Source organism: Geotrypetes seraphini, chromosome 7 (genome assembly GCF_902459505.1).
Source record: "Geotrypetes seraphini chromosome 7, aGeoSer1.1, whole genome shotgun sequence".
Taxonomy (NCBI): domain Eukaryota; kingdom Metazoa; phylum Chordata; class Amphibia; order Gymnophiona; family Dermophiidae; genus Geotrypetes; species Geotrypetes seraphini.
Window position 1 is genome coordinate 157086106 of NC_047090.1, and position 14894 is coordinate 157100999.

Below are 14894 nucleotides of genomic sequence, written 5' to 3' on the forward strand. Positions count from 1 at the left end.
CGGGAGACAGAAATTTGTGCGACCTCTCGGTTCCGCAGACAATATTGGCATGGAAGCCGAAGAAGTGGAGTGGACCAGTACCGACAGAGTGGAAGCCGACAATAACGGTTGCTCCACAAGCAGTACCGGTGGCTCAGACCGGACCGGGACTGGAAGAGAGCCAAGAGAGTAGAAAGGAGCTGTTGCAACTGCTCTTTAAGCTGCACCTGAAGGACGGCCTCAATACGGTCGTCCAGGGAGGGCACCGGTACCGCTTTCTTTTTCTGCGGTACCTGTGGTGCCGCTCGATGCCCAGAGGATGAGGAGGCCGAGGAGGATGCATTCACCTCTATAGGGGCGGAGCGTTTATGGGGGCGCCTCGAGGTCGGCAGGATTGGACTCTCTGCCACAGCGACCGGAGGACACTCCAAAGAAGAAGGTTTCTTAGCCGGCTTACCTGTAGGGTGCGACGCCGGTACGGTGTCACGCGGCGTCGAGGAAGTGAGCGCCGGCTGAGAAACAGTCGATGCTGGTGTCGATGCCGCAGGATCAGCCATCGCGGTACCGAACAGGAGTTTTTGTTGAATTTACCTGTTCTTCAAAGTACGCTTTTTTAAAGTAGCACAACGGGTGCAGGTGGAAACCCTGTGATCCGGACTCAAGCACTAGAGACACCAAATGTGCGGGTCGGTCAACGAGATGGGCCTAGCACACCGTTGGCACTTTTTGAATCCAGGCTGAGGGGGCATGAAGGTGAACACGGCCTCTGCTAAATCGAAAGCGGAGGACTCGATGATTACAGCAGGCCCCGCCGGGGCGAACCCAAGAAAAATAAAAATATACAAGAAAAGAAACAAGAAGGAAGAGAAACTTCCAAACAAAAACTGAGCGAGCGGGAAGGCGAAAAAAGTTTTTCAATGGCCATTGAAAAAAACGCGTCTTCTTAGCTCCGCGGAAACTAAGAAACTGGGGACCGCGTGCCTCCGTCGGGCGGGAAGGCACTCGCGCATGCGCGGTGCGGCCTAACTAGAACTTTCTAAGTTCTTAGAGTGCAATCACTCTAAAATTGTCCGTACCAGGGCTCCGTCGGTGCCGTCACCCATCAGTTAAGAATATGCTGCCTGCTTGTCCTGGGATAAATACCTGAACGGGGATTCATGAAATGCTATTCATTGGAAATATTCTAGAGGGACTATTTAATGATTAAAATATAAAGATGAGGTTTTGGATTGCCTTGTTTTGTACCACAAGTTCTTTGAGATTGGCACACTTTGCTGATATTTTGGTTTTGTACATCTAAGTTACCTTTGCTTGTTCTGTTACTATTTGATTAGTCTTAAGACCTTCTTTAAATACAAAAAAACTACTGCAAGAGATGATTTAATTTATATTGTTTCATATCTAAAATAGGAACATACATGTTCACATGCAGAATTGCCTAGTAACACATTCATACATGTAATTATGTAAAATACAAATATGTTCTACAACAGCAATTAACATCATAGAAGCGATTTCATGTCATATCCTTCCCTCATTGGGAAACAAGTTTATTTATTTGCAACAGAAAAGATACCTTAAGGTCAGCCCTTCAGTATACTCTCAATATTTCCTTCTACCCCCAAAGCCCTCCATGCATCTAGCAGCACTATAAAAATGATAATTAGTAATAGAATCTTAATATGCTTTTTTTGCTTGTCTTTTTGAAATTTTGATTTTACAAGGCAAGTGATTTAACTATAAGCCTACCCTCCTTCAAAAACAAATGTCAATCAGTTTCCAAGTTTCAATCAAACATTTTCAGACCTCCCATAATTTAAAAGAAAAGATTGAGCCAGCAGCTCTCAGATACAGATTCTGCTGATAGAATAAGGGAAAACTTTTCATCCATTTTACCTCATAGAGGTCCTCTACATCGATACGCACGTCAAATGCCAATTCAAGATTATGTTCTGGAAAAACTGGAGTCCCATTTTTGGCATTATAGCCCAAGCCACACAAGCAACCAGTGAATTCTCTTCCAGTGTGATCCATCCTGAGACAGAAAAGAGGAATATGACAAACCAAAGTGTCCTGTAGGCTGCAGAACTATGTGATATCTGAAATCAGCAAATCTCAAAAATGTTGTACCTGTTGATTTAAATGTTAATTCAACATATATTAAACAATCTGAAAGCTAAGCAGCAGTGCATCACATTATTTGTGTATCATGGTATTTGCTGAGAATCTTTTTAGTTACTTGTTTCTATCATAGGAGTCTTCAATCTGATATATTGTACCTGGCATAGAGACATCCAGTAGACTGGAGTGACAAGCTCACTGCAGGATGATGATGGTCTGCAAGGAAGTTCATGGTTTTTGTAGTCCATATACTCACATTTATGTTATTTTTATTGATTCTGTATGTAAACTGTTATCTGCTTAGAACTGTGGCTAGGATAATAGTAAAACAGATTTCAGCTGTCACGTACCTTAGTTCCATCACAGGAGCAAACAACATGCTGATGAGAGCAGGGAGGCCAGGAATGCTTGGCATCAATGACGTCTCCTTCAATAGCACTGTAGAGCCTGATTAAAATGAGATCAAAGTCAACAAACTACACCAAAATCTAATTTAAGAAACTTTAATTGTATCAATTTGAAATTACTGCAGCAGACTTATGTTCATTGAAGAACATGGTTTTTATTTAAATGATAAAAATTAACTAAGAGCTCTGTTAGTCTGACAGGTTGCAAGCATTACTTTTAAAAGCACTTAGCAATAACTAGTAGCTTGTGTCTGGCAGGCTATACAAACTTCATGTCAGGTCAGTGGAGCAGATTGGGCTACAAGGGTAGTCTCTGGAAAGACCATAGGGCAGGGGTGTCAAAGTCCCTCCTCGAGGGCCGCAATCCAGTCGGGTTTTCAGGATTTCCCCAATGAATATGCATGAGATCTATTTGCATACATTGAAAGCAGTGCATGCAAATAGATTTCATGCATATTCATTAGGGAAATCCTGAAAACCCAACTGGATTGTGGCCCTCGAGGAGGGACTTTGACACCCCTGCCATAGGGACTGACAAGGCTAATTAGCACCTGTATGAAGTTTAGTTGAATGCTCATTCTGCCTCCAACAAACTGCCCTACATTCATGACCTCTTTATCTCCCAGTCCCTTCACCTGCTTGCTCTAACTGAAACATGAATTTGCCCTGAGGACACTACTGCAGCTGCTGCCCTCTCCCATGGTGGCTACCACTTCTCCCATACACCTCGCCCTACTGGTTGAGGCAGAGGTATTGGGCTTCTTCTCTCTCCTTTTTGCAGATTCCAACCTCTTCTCCCTCTATCCCACAGCCTTTCCCCATTTGAAGTCCACTCTACTGCCTATTCATTCCTCTACCTCTGGATAGTGGTCATTTATTGCCCCCCCCCCCCACAAAGTCCCCTTCCTCCTTTCTCTCTGAATTTGACTCCTGGCTTTTGGGCTTCCTTGATTCATCTTCTCCTTCCCTCATTCTTGGGGACTTTAACTCTCACCGTGATGATCCCACTGACAAGTATGCTGCTAAGTTTCTTGCCTTAACCACCTCATTTGATCTCCAGTTTTTCTCCACAACCCCCACTCATCAGGATGGCACTGCCTTGACCTTGTCTTTTTCTCCAACTGCTCTCTAACTTCTCTACCTCACTGCTCCCCATCTCTGATCACCGTCTAATATCCTTCACCATTACTCACCCTCCCCCTCCGCCATGCCCAGTCACCTCCAAGAGGTTTTGAAATCTTCAAGCCCTCAATCCTTCCACATTCTCATCCACTGTTTCACCTTTCCTTGCCTCCACTATGTTATCTAAGTCTGTCCATGAAGCTGTCTCGTCGTACAACTCTATTCTCTCCTCTGGACACCCTTGCTCCCCGTTTCTCATTCTGTCAGGTGTACCAAACCTCAACCTTGGCTCACTCCCCAGTGTCCATTACTTACGTTCCTGCACCCACTGTGCTGAGCGCCTTTGGTTCAAATCTTGCACATGTGCTGACTTTCTTCACTTTAAATTTATGTTGACCTCCTATAATTCTTCACCTACATGGGTCAAGCAAGACTACTACATCCAGCTAACTCTCTCCCTTTTCTTCAAACCCTCGTCATCTCTTTGCCACGCTTAACCACTTCCTCAAAGCGCCCCCTCCTCTGACTCCTCCTTATCTCTCTCCCCAGATTATGGCTGATTACTTCCATAAGGTCCGCAACATAGCCCTTGAGTTTACTACAAAGTCACATCCTTCTCCCTTACCCACCATTCACTCTCCTGAACTTCAACCTCACACCTCCCCTTCATCCTTCACCCAAACAGCTCAGGAAGCTTCTTCTGTATGGTCCTCCATCAACTACTGCTGACTTTTCTGCCTTCTCTGTAATCACAGAGGAAGAAACTGCACAACTGTCTTCAGCCAAGCCTATTCCTACCTCTCTATTCGACCCCATCTCACATACTGTTATCCCTCCTATATGTTATATTCTCAATCTATCTCTTTCCACTGCAACTGTCCCTGTTGCCTTCAAACATGCAGTGGTTAAACCACTTCTCAAAAAACCCTCACTGGACCCCTCCTGCCCGTCCAACTATCGCCCTGTCTCCCTTCTTCCGTTCCTATCCAAGATACTCGAGCGTGCTATTCTCCCTCGCTGCCTGGACTTCCTTTCAACTCGACAGATTCTCGATCCTCTACAATCTGGTTTCCATCCCCAACACTCCACAGACACTGCCCTAACTAAGGTCTGCAGTGACTTGTTCATGGCCAGATCTAAGGACCTTTACTCTATCCTTATCCTTCTTGACCTGTCTGCTGCCTTTGATACTGTAAATCACAGCTTAGTCCTTGATATGCTGTTCTCGTTTGGATTCTGTGAATCTGTCCTCTCCTGGTTTGCCTCCTTCTACCTTTCCCAAAGCACCTTTAGTGTATGTGTTGATGGGTCCTCTTCTGCTGCTACCCCACTAGCTATTGGTGTACCCCCAGGGTTCTGTCTTAGGACCTCTTCTCTCTCTACACCTCTTCCCTTGGTGTCCTGATCTCCTCCCATGGCTTCCAGTATCACCTATATGCTGATGACTCCCAGATCTACCTCTCTACACCTGAAATTTCACCTAAAGTCCAAGAAAAAGTCTCTGCTTGTTTGGCTGACTTTGCTGCCTGGATGTCCTGCCATTATCTGAAACTAAATATGTCCAAGACTGAGCTGCTCCTCTTTCCTTTGCTCCTCCTCCTCCTTTCTCCATCTCTGTAAATAATACTGTCATTGTTCCAGTCTCCTCTGCTCGAAATCTCGGAATGGTCTTCCATTCTGACCTCATTTTCTACATATATCCAACAAGCTGCTAAGATCTGTCGCTTCTATCTCTTCAATATCACCAAAATTTGCCCCTTCCTCTCAGAGCACACTACCCGGACCCTTGACCAAGCTCTCATAACCTCACGCTTAGATTACTGCAATCTACTCATAACTGGTATCCCTCAGTGTCACCTCTCCCCCTTGCAATCTGTGCAAAATTCTGCTGCGTAACTCATCTTTTTCCAACCTCGCTACGCTTATGTCACCCATCTCCTTAAGTTACTTCATTGGCTCCCTATCTGCCATCGCATACAGTTCAAGATCTTATGGCTGACCTATAAATGTGTTCATTCTGCTGCCCCTTAATATCTTTCCTCGATTCTCTCTCCTTATACACCTCCCAGAGAACTCTGTTCCTCAGATAAGTCACTCTTAGCATTACTCTTCTCCTCCTCTGCCAATTCCAGATTTCGTTCCTTTCATCTAGCTGCCCCCTATGCCTGGAATAAATTACCTGAGTTTGCCCATAAAGCCCCTTCCCTTGTTTAAAAGCAGACTGAAAACCCATCTTTTTGATATAGCTATCAATCCTTAACCCTACTCCTCTGCCTTCCAACCCAGCCCGCTGATTAACCATTCCCCGTAGTGGTAATATGGGAAGAGAGGGGCGTGGGAGTAAATTAAACAAGGAAACTTACAGGTTCTTTTCTTCAGGAAGTGAAATACAAAGGTGAAAGATAAAAGAAAGCGGAAACTGCTTTTGATAGGGAATATCATCTGGCTGGTAATGTTTACATTATCCAGATGCCTCATTTCACCCATAACACATATTGTACAAGTATGCAGCACACTACACTTCCCCCTCCGTATTCGCGGTGGTTAGGGGCAGAGTCGGCCCGTGAATATTAAAAAACCGCGAATAATATTTGGGCCAGTTCTGCCCAAAACCCCCACTTCCCCCCAGCTATTTTAAGCCCCCTTAAGCCTTTCCTGGTGGTCTAGCAGGTTTTCTGGCAGGAGCGATCTTCCCACACTTCTGCCCCGTGCAGATCGCTCACACGAAATGGCTGCCTTGTGCTCCCATCGTAGTCTTGAGAGACGATCTGCAAGGGGCAGGAGAATGGGAAGATCGCTCCTGCCCCAAAAACCTGCTAGACAACCAGGTATGGCTTAAGGGGGGGCTTACAGGGCTTAAAATAGCCCAAACAATGAAAATGCAGTCTAAAACCACGAATAAGCGAATCCGTAGATATGGAAACCACAAATACGGAGGGGGAAGTGTATTTCCATAGCCTGTATAGTTAAAGAGTTCTCACTATTGCTTTTCAGAGAGAACAATTTTAAAAGTCATGGTAAGAAAAGGCTAATTTATTTTTCACATGATCACTATTGTTTATCTATATATCACCACTAGCAGATACCCGTAAAATCCCTGCATATGTATACGTATTCATTTGTTGACAAGCAGGATACCATGTGCACTCCACTATGGAACTGCCCCTATAATACAGGGATCATGAGACATGTACACTTACAGCAACCCTAGAATTTGAACTCTGCCCTGCTCAATAGCATCAATGTCTCATGCACAATTCAGCAGTTCTCTGGATCCTCCAATTCAGTGAATGAAGGAACAATGGTGGGAGTACAACAGCAGCAGGGACAGCTACACTGTACCATCAGAGGTGCAAGTGCTGACACCCTTGCAAGTGTTTTACAGACATCTGCTAGTGAATATATATAAACATTGATGAAAATGGGAAAAGAAAATTAGCTTTATTAAACTCAGCCTCTGTAAAAATCAATGTCAGGAAATGTATTGACTCTTTGACTATATATCCAATGGAAATAGACTGTATACTTACCTACTAAGACTAAGGAAATACTCATTTCTGCTGGGCAACAACTAGAGTGAAACCAGCAAACACATGAAATCCGTGGAGGCTACACTTTACAAAGAAGCTGAATGGAATTACCAGATGCATTTACTGACAGGGATGCTGCCACGAGCATTCTCTGGTAAATATCTTCAGGCGAATCATTGACCAGGACAGAGTTGATGCTCTCCTTTTCTATGCAAATGCATCTAGGACAAACAAGCATGGACAAACAAAAAAGATCTTCAGTCACATTAATAACTAACTAAACAGATGGATCACAAGAATCATTCTTAAACGCCTATTCAGTGTTACATTACATTAAAATACATTTCTAGACCACAATACCTTCCAGATTGATGTGGTTTACATCATCAAGAATGTACATCACAGTGAAATACAAGAGAAATATTATCTTCCTTACTTTCCTAAGAATTTTACAAAAAGAGATGTCTAATAGTTTTAGGAAATGCATATATGAAATCAAAGAAGCAAACAAAATACGCAGTTCCGAATCCCAACTAGCAGCCTGATACGCAATTGTTCTATGCAAAAACATCTTATAAAGACATCCTCATACTGGAGGGAACACAAACAATGAAATTATCCTTAGTGGACAAACCGCCTTAAAAAAATGTAAATTGTTCTAGTAAATAACCAGGTGCCTGACCATGTACAGCTTTATAACAAAGCATCCCAAATTTAAACCAAACCCTGGCCTCAAAAGGCAACCAAAGGAGTTGTCTGTAGTATGGAGTAACATTATCCGATTTTTTCAAATCAAAAATTTAGACGCACAGCTGCATCTTCATTCAGGGACTAAGAAGGAATGGATCAACTAAACTGCCTCTGTGCTCAACTCTAGCAGATTTAGCATAGCAAAATAGGAGAGACCCAAAGAGGACTCCAACCATGTAAGGTCTTTATCTACAATAGATTCCAGTAACCAATTAATCTTAAGTTATTTTGGTGAGATCAGCTCTCTAAATCATCTAGTTTCGCCTCCACAGCATCCAATCTCTTTTTGGTTTGTTTGCTATCCTCCGCCAATGGTTGTATATTGTCCTTCATTGTGCTAACTCTCTCTTGTACTTCTTTCATATCCAAGGTGAAAGTAATAAAGCACTGGTCCATTGCATCGAATTTATATAAGATTTGTTGCAGTTGCCAACCAACTGTAAGCTCCATGGCGGATTTAACCTCCGCCGTGATTTCTGCTGTCCACTCTAAATTTGGTGACAGAAACAATGGAGAGACCTCCACCATCTTGGTATCTCCCATCGAGTGCTTGGTCTGACCTTTCTTTGAAAATTTTGCTGCCATCTGGACACTTGCACAGCCAAATATCGCTGCTGTGGATGAAGGTAGTCACCCTACTCAATATCGGGTATTGAGTCAGTATCTATGCCACTAATCAAAAGCAGATTATATGAGGAGAGTTGTGAGCAGCTGCATTCCCCCACCTGAAGTCCTCTAGCAGTATATACATTTTTAAATAAATAAATAAATAATGTTAAACGTCATCTGCCATTTTGATGCCCAGTCTCCCAATATCCTCTTGCAATTTTTCACAATCCTCTAGCAATTTAACAACTATGAATAACTATAACTTTGTGTCATTAATAAATTTAATTATCTCACTACTTATTCCCATCTCAACAACACTGAAAGCAGCAGTCCAGCACAGACCTCTGGAGAACCTCACTTCTCCATTGAGAATATTGACCATTTGTTTTCTATCTTTTAACCTGTTCTTTTTATTTATTTATTTAAAGATTTTCAATTATACAATCAAATCAACAATGTAATTATTGGAAAAATCAAATGCAAAAAACAAGAAAACCTAGTCACCAACAATCTTTGTCCACATTAAAGGAAAAGAAGAACCAAGATAAAGAAATATAGCAAAAAGAAAAATTAATACATAATGAGCAGAAAGCTAAGGCCCTCTTTTACTAAGTCGTGGTAGAGGTTTCTACCACGGCCCAGGACACTAAGGGCTCCTTTTACGAAGGTGCGCTAGCGTTTTTAGCGCACGCACCAGATTAGCGCGCGCTATAGACAAAAAACTACCGCCTGCTTGAGAGGAGGTGGTAGTGGCTAGTGCGCACATTTTAGCGCATGCTATTTCATGCGTTAAGGCCCTAATGCGCCTTCGTAAAAGGAGCCCTAAATGCTCCGAAGCTCATAGGAATTCTATGAGTGTCAGAGCAGCTTCACAGCATTACACACTCCTGGCCGTGGTAGAAACCTCTACCGCGGCTTAGTAAAAGGAGAACAGGGGGAAATTAGGGAAGCATATCAGCCTGCTTATACACTCTACCCTAACGCTAAGGGATTATCACTCTAACATCTTCAAGTCCTCATTAGAAATCAAAAAATCTACTAAGTGTTTAGGATCAATAAAGACAAAAGCTTTACCATCACAAGTAATACAACATAAACAAGGAAATCTCAACAAAAAATTAATTCACAGAGACTGCACCCAATGGCACAAAGCTAGGAATTCCTGCCAGCATTTCTGGGTATATGTAGAAATGTTAAGAAATATTCTAATTTTGGAAACTAAAAATATCTGATCCATATGACGGAAAAACATCTCAAGATCTATATTCCTGTCCATCTCCATTTTAAAAGTTACGAATAAAGTGATTCACTGGATCACTATTTCCAAAAAATGATTCCAAAAACTCTTGTCAGATTTAACCCACTCACTGATGTTTCATGCGTGACTTCTTCTCTTTATCTTGATATAGACAAGTACTGAGCTCTCACAATAAGTGGCAACATTTCAGGTGGCATTAACAATACTTCCCTCAAATATTTCCTCACCATACCAACAGATGTAAATAAGTATGACTTAGGGAAGTTTTAAAATCTCAAAACATTTTTCCTAGTCTGATTTTCCAAATATTCCATCTTCCTTGCAGTGAAAATCTCATCTTTAATTAAGGTACTGCATAGTTCCTATAATTCAGAAACCTTAGGAGTAGCCATTTTAAGTCCTTGCTGATTTGCTACCTGGAGCTGAGCATACAGGCCCGTCCCAGGCGTCCTATACAGAATTGGAACAAAACCCGCCTAAAGTAAACCCGATTCTATAACCGACGTCCATGTTGCAGACGCCGGTTACAGAATCGGGTTTTTATTTAGACACGGCCGCTATACTTTATCGCGGCAAGGATTAGTATAGCGGCCACAACTACGGCCGCCAGTCTCCCCAACCCCCCCCCCCCCGACGTTCACGGCAGGAGGGGGCCCAATCCCTCCCACTGGACCCCCAACACCCCCCTAACAAAATGCCCTAATTGCCCTCCCCGGACCCCTTAACGGCCTCCCCGAAGATCGCCGGCAGGAGGGTGCCCAACCCCTCCTGCCAGATCCTCCCAACGAAACCCCCCTCAAGCTTACCGCCAAGTTGGCCGGACGAGTCTTCCTACCGTCCGGTCAGCAGGTCCACCTCTGTACAAATGAGGCAGGCCCGCCCCTCCTGTGCCTAACCCACAGGATCCTAGGGCCTGATTGGCCCAAGCACCTAAGGCCCCTCCCGCTATAGGAGGGGCCTTAGGCACTTGGGCAACCTCCTGACGGCGATCTTCGGGGAGGCCGTTGGGGGGGTCCGGGGAAGACGGTTAGGGCATTTTGTTTGGGGGTGTCGTTGGGAGGGGGTCCGGCAGGAGGGGTTGGGTACCCTCCTGTCAGCGATCTTTGGGGGGGGCGGGTTCTTTTGGCAGGAGGGGTTGGGCACCCTCCTGCCACGAACGTCGGGGGGGGGGATGCTGGGGAGACTGGCGGCCGTAGCTGCGGCCGCTATACTAATCGTGGCAGGGAGATCCCTTGCCCATTTTGCTAGCCTACATTGTAAGCGTCTCCTGCTCTGCTAGGGAGATACGCAGCTTAGACGAGCTTGTGAGCCTCCCTAGGCTCCCAGAGGTGCCTTCAATATAGGCGGTCTGCCTGGGGAGCATTTTCTTAGAAAATGTACCTCCCGATTGGCTGATTAGACAGTTGTAGGATGCCTACAGCTACCTACAATCGGGACGTACTTTGCAGAATGAGGGCCTCAGTGTTCCAGAAACATTAGTTAATTATGCAGAAAAATTCCCAAACACTTGAACCAAAGACAAATTTAAAGTTAGCATGGCGTTCCATAGAGAATCTAAAGTGACTATATTAGGATGCACAGCCACCATGCCTAATGAAGTTCTTCCCCCAAGGATAAGTGGGTACTCACTGCCAGTAGTTCCTGTGCTCTGAAGTCTTCCCCTCCATTTCCAATAACTGCAGGGGAGCATTCAAAAGCTGGGAGACTCTCTACGTGGGATTCTGATGAGAATACAGTTCTGAATCTCTTGCTTCTCAAACCAGCATTAGCAGAAGATCAGGGCTGCAGTGGAGCTGATACAGATGCAGGGCTCAAAAGAACCCCGTCACTATTGCTACAGATAGACTCATTCCTTGGTAGGGCAGAAGACAGTGTCTTCTCTAAATGAATCAGAGCCTGAAGGTCCTCCAAAATAGGCTGCTTCATAATCGGAGCAGAGGTCAGAGCTGGATCAGGGCGCAAATAAAGCAGCTTCCAACAGATAGGACTTGCAAAGCTCGCATTCAAGCATCTGCTCAGGATGCCATCTTGGTTCTAACACCTTCTCTTTTAACCAGTTCTTAATCCATAACAGGACATTATCTTCTATCCCATGACTCTAATTTCTTCAGCTTTCATGATATACTTTGTCAAATACCTTTTGAAAATTCAGATACACAATATCGACTGGCTCACTTTTATCCAGATGTTTATTCACCCCTTCAAAGAAATGTAGTAGATTTATTTTAACCCGCTTAGCATTATTGGATTTGCGGGATAGAAATATTTTAAATAAACTTATATCCTCTCCTTCCAAAGTACCAGTCATTGAACAAGATTGGACCCCAAAACTCTTTCACCTTCTTCTTCTTTATTCCCTTCTGATTTTACTTTTCAGTCATTAGGGGACCAAGTATCTTGGAACTCTATTCTTGGCGAGGCCATAAATACTGCAGCACCATTAAAGTTTAAGTTAGTTAGTGCCATCGACTCGTTTTTGAGTCCTAGCCACTTGATGAATTTCAGATCTAAAAAGAGATCAGTTTAGTGCTAGTCCAGTAAGATCCTCCAGCTTAATCCCCAACGTGTCTAGCCATCTGGTTGCAGATCTCCCTCTTTGCCTGGTTCCTTCGATCTTCCCAAACATGATGTCCTTCTTTAATGATCTTTCTCTTCTGACAAGTGTGACCATAACTTCATCATTTGGGCTTCGAGTGACATAGCCAGTTTGATCTCTTCCAGAAAAGACTTGTTAGTTCTTCTGGCAGTCCACAAACATGTAAAATCCTTCTTACGCACCAAAGATCAAACAGGTCAATCTTCTTTCTGTCTTGTTTCCTATCACACAACTATCCCCTGCCCTGACCGGCAGGCGGTTTAGCTGGGCTGTACTCTGATCTGTCGGCGTGGCTTCCTCAGGAAAGAGGAAGGCTTTTCAAGTACAACAGACCTAGGCGCCTGCCTAGTCTGCCCAGGCCACACACTGAGATATGCTTGCCAAGAAAGGGAGACACAATTCAGGTATGGTCAAAATCTCATTCTCAGGTTTTATTTGATAGGGGGTCTGAACACCGTCAGCCACCCTTCAAGACATGCATGTCAGGCAAAAAGTAAAAATGAAATATATATCATTCAGTTGTCAGAATGGCTTAAGGCCCAAGTATGGCATACAAAGGCATTTCTCTGGGCTTTCTCTGCTTTAAAGATAGTCTTCTTCACCAGGGTTCAAAATAAACACAAATGCTGTGAAAATAAACTTCAAACAATGAAAGCAAAACTGCATAAACTAAGCAGGTAAGTAAAACAGCAACCTTTGCAAATAAAGTCACAAGCTTCCCAGCTACTCTTGCTGGGTAAAATGTCCAGTTTCCAGCTCAGACTCCGTTCAGAGCTCTGCCTTCCAAAAGAGCTCATCAGCATCAGCTGAGCTTTCCAGCCGACTGAGCACAGCAGGGCTTTAGATAAGTTGTTAATTTACAGAGGCTTTAACACAGAGGCTTCACACGATCAAAGATGCAGTTCCTTATCAAACAACAATCTCCGGGCAGTCCCAGAGTAAAACGGAGTGGTTTTCCTTCTCTCCCTAATCAGTGACACCTGGTCTCTGGTTACAGAGAGCCATCACACAAACGCAGCTTAGAAAGGCAGTTTCCTGGCTTCACTTCACCTTATGGATAACCTCCATTTCCTCTGGGTTATAGTCAGCTTTCAGACACAATTCAGTAGTGTCCTTGGCCTCAGTTTTCTCAGCAGTTGGGCTCAGGCTTGGGAAGTCCTCTGCCATATCCACGTCCTCCCTGCTGTGGGACTGAGGAGGGAGACTTCTCTTCTCACCTTCCTGCTTCCTCTGCTGCTCCTCCTTGCTGTTTGTCTGTCATCTGTGTCTCCGTTCCTGCTTCCCTCTCTGTGATCCAGGGCTCTGCTTTTACGTGTGTCATAGCCCTCCCCCCTCTCTCCTAGGAGCAGGAGGGTTGGGATGAAATCCCTAGGGAAATAACTCTGGTTTCTCCTAGGCTGATAATGTGAATACCTTGCAGAACTAGGTCTCCACTTCTCAGTAAAAGTCCTAACAGACTTTCTGCTGAACTTATTCTGGTATGGCACTCTCTGCTGGATATTCTTGGGCTCATATCTTTCCTGCTCTACCTCACTGTCTGAGGGGTAGTCAGCCACTTCAATATCCTTACTTTTAACCTGGTCAGCTCTCCTGACCAGGGACCGTGCTCTGCTTTGATCTATTACAGGGACAAAGCTGGCTACAGGTTGGTCACATTCCGTAGTGTCCAACTTTCGCATCCGTAATTGACCACTGAGAAAATGAGTACATGGACAAGTCTGATCTTCATTTGGAGTGTTATTTCCTTGCCTTTGAATACTTTCTCAAGAGCCTTAATTGAAGAGTAGCCTGGTGCTCTTCTGCGGAGTATTTCTTCTCTGTTAGTTGCTTCTTTGTTTACGAAAAAGCCTAGATTGAAATCCTTTACAATTTCTATTCTGTCATCTTCAAGCTCAAAATCTTCATAATTTTCTATGTTCATGATCTTTGTCTTGTTTATGTTCAGTTGTAATCCCATGTTATGACTTTCTTCTTTACTTTTCTCAGTAGATACAGCACGTCTTCTTTGCTGCTGCTGCTTACGAGTGTTGTGTCATCTGAAAGTCAGTACAAGGGGGTGAAGAAAAATTCTCAGCCCAATCAAATTCTGAATATTATTTTGCCACTGTAGCTGAAAAGAGAACTGAAAAGAGTGTTATTTTGCAACATGACAATTTGCAGAATCATAATGCTATGTTTTGGCATTGAAAGTATAGAATTTTAAAGTGTGGAACTCCAAGCTGTCATAAAGTTCCTATTTCTGCAGAAGAAAATTTCCAAAGGAAATCCATGAATGTATGATGCAAACATTGAGTGACAAATGCCCATCATACTCCACAGTGAAGAAGTGGTGTGCAAACTTTCAGAATGACTGAAGATACAGCAAGATCTGGGAGGCCTCAAATGGTGTCAACTCCTGAAATTATTGGTTCATAGACAACGGCGCGAAAGACAAAGGCGCGCCCGGACAATTGAGCGCAGCGCGGAGGCACACGCCGCTCTAAATTACTGTTTTTAGGGCTCCGACGGGGAGGCGTGGGGGG

At 43.9% G+C, this 14894-nt stretch overlaps 1 protein-coding gene across 3 annotated transcripts in view; it reads right to left on the reverse strand.

Moving 5' to 3' along the window:
* Window positions 1-14894, reverse strand: part of TDRD9 (tudor domain containing 9) — a 318134-nt gene that overhangs the window by 38282 nt on the left and 264958 nt on the right. For all 3 annotated transcript variants that reach the window (XM_033952909.1, XM_033952910.1, XM_033952908.1), the window contains 3 exons: window positions 7271-7380; window positions 2451-2547; window positions 1876-2014 (listed from right to left, as the gene is read on the reverse strand). In XM_033952909.1, coding sequence (XP_033808800.1) covers window positions 1876-2014; window positions 2451-2547; window positions 7271-7380 — 346 coding nt within the window. The remainder of the gene's footprint in view (window positions 1-1875; window positions 2015-2450; window positions 2548-7270; window positions 7381-14894) is intronic.